At 35.8% G+C, this 5,977-nt stretch overlaps 1 protein-coding gene across 1 annotated transcript; it reads left to right on the forward strand.

Moving 5' to 3' along the window:
* Positions 1-246: 246 nt before the first annotated feature.
* On the forward strand, positions 247-5,246 carry LOC134241050 (dynein axonemal heavy chain 3-like; the record flags this gene model as incomplete). The annotated part of the gene is made up of 5 exons (XM_062723144.1): positions 247-442; positions 784-978; positions 3,941-4,129; positions 4,437-4,565; positions 5,019-5,246. Coding segments are annotated over 5 exons (937 nt in total), but the record flags the coding sequence as incomplete, so codon positions are not given.
* Between the last annotated feature and the right edge of the window lie 731 nt (positions 5,247-5,977).

Here is a 5,977-nt window from a genome sequence, read left to right on the forward strand (position 1 = left end):
ATGTATTATAATTAGCTTGTACCATATTTGACGAAATTGAATTTTGGAGAAGTTAGCGTAGATTTGATTCAGCGCAATACTTCATGTAATTGTTTATTTATATATGTGCAAGGCATTTAGCGTTGTACTTGAATTAGCGGAAGTTTCTTTCCGCCAAAATCGCTAAAAAGAATACACAGCCAAATGTTATATGTTTACAGTAACTTAACTGATCAATTTCACTGACCATTGGTCTTGTTTTCCCAGGGAGAAGAAGCTGTCTAAGGACCATGAGATTTACAGTAACAAGCTGCGGGACAAGAAGAAGAAGTTCCAGGAGGAACTAGACTACGCGGAGAAGCAGGTGAAGATGTTCCAGAACAAGAGCAACATGAACGAGGCCGAGAACTTCATACAGGAACTGGAGGACATCGCCAGGAAACTGGAACTGTTCCAGGAAGAGGTTAGGGCTGGTATCTAGGGAAGCGGGGAAATTCTTTGTTATTTCTGTAGAACTTGGGGGATGGGGTGTTATTACATGGGAAGCTCTAAAGTTTTCTCTTTGAGTTGAACATAAGGGTATTGTGTAGTAAAGCTGGAAAATTTCCAGTTTCTGATTAATTCAGATGAGTGGAAAAAATTGCAATTTTTTATGTATAGTTTTCTAGATCTGTTGTCATATCATTGACCCTTAAACTTCTACATTCTCAAATGAAGAAGTAGTAAAAGGTATTAAAGCAAGTCTATATTGTTAAAGCAGCCATTGGGGTTTAATTTAAAGACTTGTTTCCTGATTGATTTCAGAAAGTAAAGATAAACCGAGAGGAGATGTTGCTGGGACAGGAAGTGATGTCACAGTATGGACAGATCCAGGCCATCACCACCGCGCGAGAACCGTACGAAAAACTCTGGAGGACGGCCGTCACCTTCCACAAGGAGCACGACAACTGGATGAACGGTCCACTACTCAAGGTCAATGCAGAGGTCGTGGATGAAGAGGTCAGTGATATATACGGTCAAGTGGAAAATCTTTCAAAGTGTCGTCAGAAATCCACGGTCAGACTGTCTTCTCTTCCCTTGGATGGAAAGAGAAGACTGACTATGGGTTTCCGATGATGGTTTCAGTGTATAGAGGGAATATTATTATACCCCACGCAACTAGTTGCATGAGGTATAATGTTTTTGACCAGTCCGTCAGAGTGTTAGAGTGTCAGTCAGTCAGTCAGTCAGTCCTTTTTTTTGTCAGCGCAACTCCTCATAAACCGCTGCACAGAATTTCGTCAAACTTTGCAGGTATTTAGAACACAATGTGTAGATGTGCATATTATCAGGAAATTCCGATTCCATTATTTTTCCCGGGAATTTCCGCACTTTTTAACTTAGGCATTTGGCCATACCTTGAATATGGAGATGAACAGTTTGTCAGAGCAACTCCTCATAAACCGCTGCACAGAATTTCGTCAAACTTTGCAGGTATTTAGGACACAATGTGTAGATATGCATATTACCAGGAAATTCCAATTCTTTATTTTTTCCGGGAATTTCCGCACTTTTTAACTTAGGCATTTGGCCATACCTTGAATATAGAGATGAACAGTTTGTCAGCGCAACTCCTCATAAACCGCTAAACAGAATTTCGTCAGACTTTGCAGGTATTTAGAACACAATGTGTAGATGTGCATATTACCAGGAAATTCCGATTCCTTTATTTTTTACGGGAATTTCCGCACTTTTTAACTTAGGCATTTGGCCATACCTTGCATACAGAGATGAACAGTTTGTCAGCGCAACTCCTCATAAACCGCTGCACAGAATTTCGTCAAACTTTGGACACAATATGTAGATGTGCATATTACCAGGAAATTCCGATTCCTTTATTTTTCCCAGGAATTTCCACACTTTTTAACTTAGGCATTTGGCCATACCTTTTATATAGAGATTAACAGTTTGTCAGCGCAACTCCTCATAAACCGCTGCACAGAATTTCATCAAACTTTGCAGGTATTTAGGACACAATATGTAGATATGCATATTACCAGGAAATTCCTATTACTTTATTTTTTCCGGGAATTTCCGCACTAAAAACTTAGGTTTGGGCCATACCTTTTATATAGAGATGAATAGTTTGTCAGCGCAACTCCTCATAAACCGCTGCACAGAATTTCGTCAAACTTTGCAGATATTTAGGACACAATGTGTAGATATGCATATTACCAGGAAATTCCGATTCCTTTATTTTTCCTTAGAATTTCCACACTTTTCAACTTAGATTTTTGGCCATACCTTGAATATACAGATGAACATTTTGTCAGCGCGACCCCTCACAGAATTTCTTCAGACTTTGCAGACACAAAGTATTTAGGACACAATGTATAGATGTGCATTTTACCAGGAAATTCCGATTCCTTTATTTTTCTGGGAATTTCGTCACTTTACAACTTAGATATTTGGGGATATCTTGAATATAGTGATTAACAGTTTGTCAGCGCAACTCCTCATAAACCGCTGCACAGAATTCTATCAAACTTTGCAGATATTTAGGACACAATTTGTAGATGTGCATATTACCGGGAAATTCCGATTCTTTCATTTTTTCCGGGATTTTCAGCACTTTGAGTTTTGGGGGAGCGTGGGGTATGTGAGCTTGCTCACTTTTTCTTTCATTAAAATCGACTGCAGGTTTTGATTAAAAAGCTATGAAGCTGATTAAGCTTTATTTTTGGAATTTTAAAGAAATTCAATGTTTTGAAAATGAATATAATTTTAATGAAATTGACTTTATATCCTCTGACAAAACTCAGTGCATTTAATTTTACATTTAATATTTATTACTAGTTTTTTAGCTCTACTGGTCAGAGACCAGAAGAGCTTATGCAATAGTAATGCGTCCGTCCGTCTGTCTGTCTGTCTGTAAACAATTTTTCAAAATGCTACTCCTCCTACAGTTTTGGTCTGATTTCAATATAACTTGGCACACAAGTAGACTACACTATGATACATAATTCTATGTATCGTTTTTTGGTTTTGATGAACGATGTTGCCGTGGTTACTAAAAATAGAAATTTCTATGAAATTCTTTCAAAATGCTACTCCTCCTACAGTTTTGGTCTGATTTCAATATAACTTGGCACACAAGTAGATTACCCTAAGATACATAGAATAGTGCATCGGTTTCTAATTTCGATGAACGGTGTTGCCGTGGTTACTAAAAATAGAAATTTCTGTGAAATTCTTTCAAAACGCTACTCCTCCTACAGTTTTGGTCTGATTTCAGTATAACTTAGCACACAAGTAGACTACACTAAGATACATAAATCTATTTATCGGTTTTTGATTTCGATGAACGGTGTTGCCGTGGTTACTAAAAATAGAAATTTCTGTGAAATTCTTTCAAAACGCTACTCCTCCTACAGTTTTGGTCTGATTTCTATATAATTTGGCACACAAGTAGACTACACTAAGATACATAATTCTATTTATCGGTTTTTGATTTCGATGAACGGTGTTGCCGTGGTTACTAAAAATAGAAATTTCTGTGAAATTCTTTGAAAACGCTACTCCTCCTACAGTTTTGGTCTGATTTCAATATAACTTGGCACACAAGTAGACTACGCTAAGAAACATAATTCTGTATTTGATTTCGATGAACGGTGTTGCCGTGGTTACTAAAAATAAAAATTTCTGTGAAATTCTCTCAAAATTCTTCTCCAAATACAGTTTTTGTCTGATTATATTATAATGTGGCATGCAAGTAGACTACACTAAGAACTTAAAAAGACTTAATCAAGGATCATTATTCTATTTATTGCTGTTGTAAAGTTCCAATTCCCAACTGCTTAGGTACTTTTCTCTCTCGTTGCTATAAGTACAAACCAGTAGAGCTTCAGTCTCGACAGACTTCTGGTTGTTGTTTTATTTTTATTTTAATAGATGTAAAATTTTATGTGAAATAAATTTCCAGGTCCAGAATCTGTGGAAGACAGCTTACAAACTGACAAAACAGTTTGCCCACCCAGACTTCCGCGGACCTAAAACAGCAGCCATTAAAATCAAAACAAGGCTGGAGACGTTTAAGATCCACATGCCGTTGATTAATGCTTTGTGTAATCCTGGCATCAAAAAGAGGCACTGGGACATGATGAATGAAAAGGTTGGAAGTTTTGTTTTTTCTTTTTAAAAAAAAAAAATAACATGAATAATGCCTGATTTCTCCAACTTTTTAAAGTCAGTGAGAATATATACATGATGCAGAATGGAATGAATTTGTCTATGTTTTAATGAAAAAAATGTATGACTAAATAGATTTAGCTAAACAAAAAAATTGTGCATCTCGCCTTAAAAAAAACAGTAACATAGTTTATAAATTCAATGTATATAAATAGATGTTCTTTAAGTACAGCAGTGTTGAAGTCATGAGAAGTTCTAACTTGATTTAATATTTGTGTGGAAATTGACAGGTTGGTTTTAACATGGCTCCCAATGAAGAAACACCATTACAAGAGATACTGAAGTTAGACCTGGACAAATATCTGGACGTCCTACAGGAAATCAGCTCACAGGCCAGCAAAGAGTTCGCTCTAGAGAAGGTATTCATCAGTCTAGATAATTCATCAATTTAGATAAGTCAGATTTTCTTGTCAAGTCATTTTTCACATCAATGGTAATTTTTTCATATCTGGTGATGATGATGAAAGGTGTGTGATAATGATGATAACAAGACTACATCAGTTTGTATTTTTGATGAAAATCTTGGAAGCTGATTTGAATGTTATTTGAGGAGGAGGAGTATGATGCTTATAATAGAATTTTAACTTTCTGTTCGATGATTATTTTATCATGGAACATCTGAGTTCATGATGATGATGATGTTTGACATGCTGATGATGATTTTTGATATGATGAAAATGTTGATGATGTTTGATATGATGAAAATTTTTATGATGTTTGAGATTATGAAAATGTTGATGAAAATACTTGATATGATGAAAATGTTGATATTTTAAATGATGATGATTTATAACACTACTTTGTGATTTCAGGCTCTGGAGAAGATGAAGAGTGACTGGCAGAACATCCACTTTTCCTTCGTCCCGTACAAGGATACTGGTATCTCTATCCTCTCCTCTCCCGAGGATATTCAGGTCCTGCTGGACGACCACATTGTCAAGACGACCACAATGAAAGGATCACCATTTATAGCTCCTTTTGAAGTGGCAGTTAATGAGTGGGATAATCTACTGGTTTGTATATTGAATGTTCACTTTTAAAATGTATTGATGAATGAGATGTGATTGGAGGGTTCAATATTGGGAATTTATGATACAAACTTCTCTAGTACTACAAATTACAGTTGAACTTCGGTGTCTCAAACTCTGATATCTCAAATACCATGGATATGTCAAAGTGATCTGGACATCCCAACCACATATTCTCTAAAGCAGCACAGTGAGTCAAAATTATATCTTAATTTTAAGATTCTGTAGCATACAGAGAAAGACTTACGAAAATTATGAGTATATAGCGAAGATATGACAATTCAACTGCAAGAATTGACTGCACAATATAAGTGCCGGAAAAACAAAGGTTGTATTAACCGTTTCGTTGTTTCGTATATGTCAAGGTCACGCTACTCTTATTTTTAGCTCAAACTTGTAAACAAAATTCAACTGATGCATGCAAAGGTGAGAAATATGTTCTTACAACTTTTTAAAAAGATTACATCAAATTTTTGGTCTACTTATATTCATTCGTGGATACCTGAGACCATGGTAACTATGGAAACTTATTAAACACTTTTCTGCGCACGCGTATGATAGGGAGGAAGAAGTACCAGGGTATTTTGCAATATTTTCGTTCTGGGGCAGACAGAAATTATTTTTACTTTTATTTTTCCCCATAAAAATTTAATTTTTAGGTTCTGAAACCTGTAATTTTCTGAAACCTAATACTTTAAGGAATTGAACAAAATTTACAGAGGTCATGCGAAAATTCTACATTT

This window comes from Saccostrea cucullata, unplaced genomic scaffold (genome assembly GCF_032062105.1).
Source record: "Saccostrea cucullata isolate Sc308-1 unplaced genomic scaffold, CSIRO_AGI_Scuc_v1 ctg21900, whole genome shotgun sequence".
In the NCBI taxonomy this organism is placed as follows: domain Eukaryota; kingdom Metazoa; phylum Mollusca; class Bivalvia; order Ostreida; family Ostreidae; genus Saccostrea; species Saccostrea cuccullata.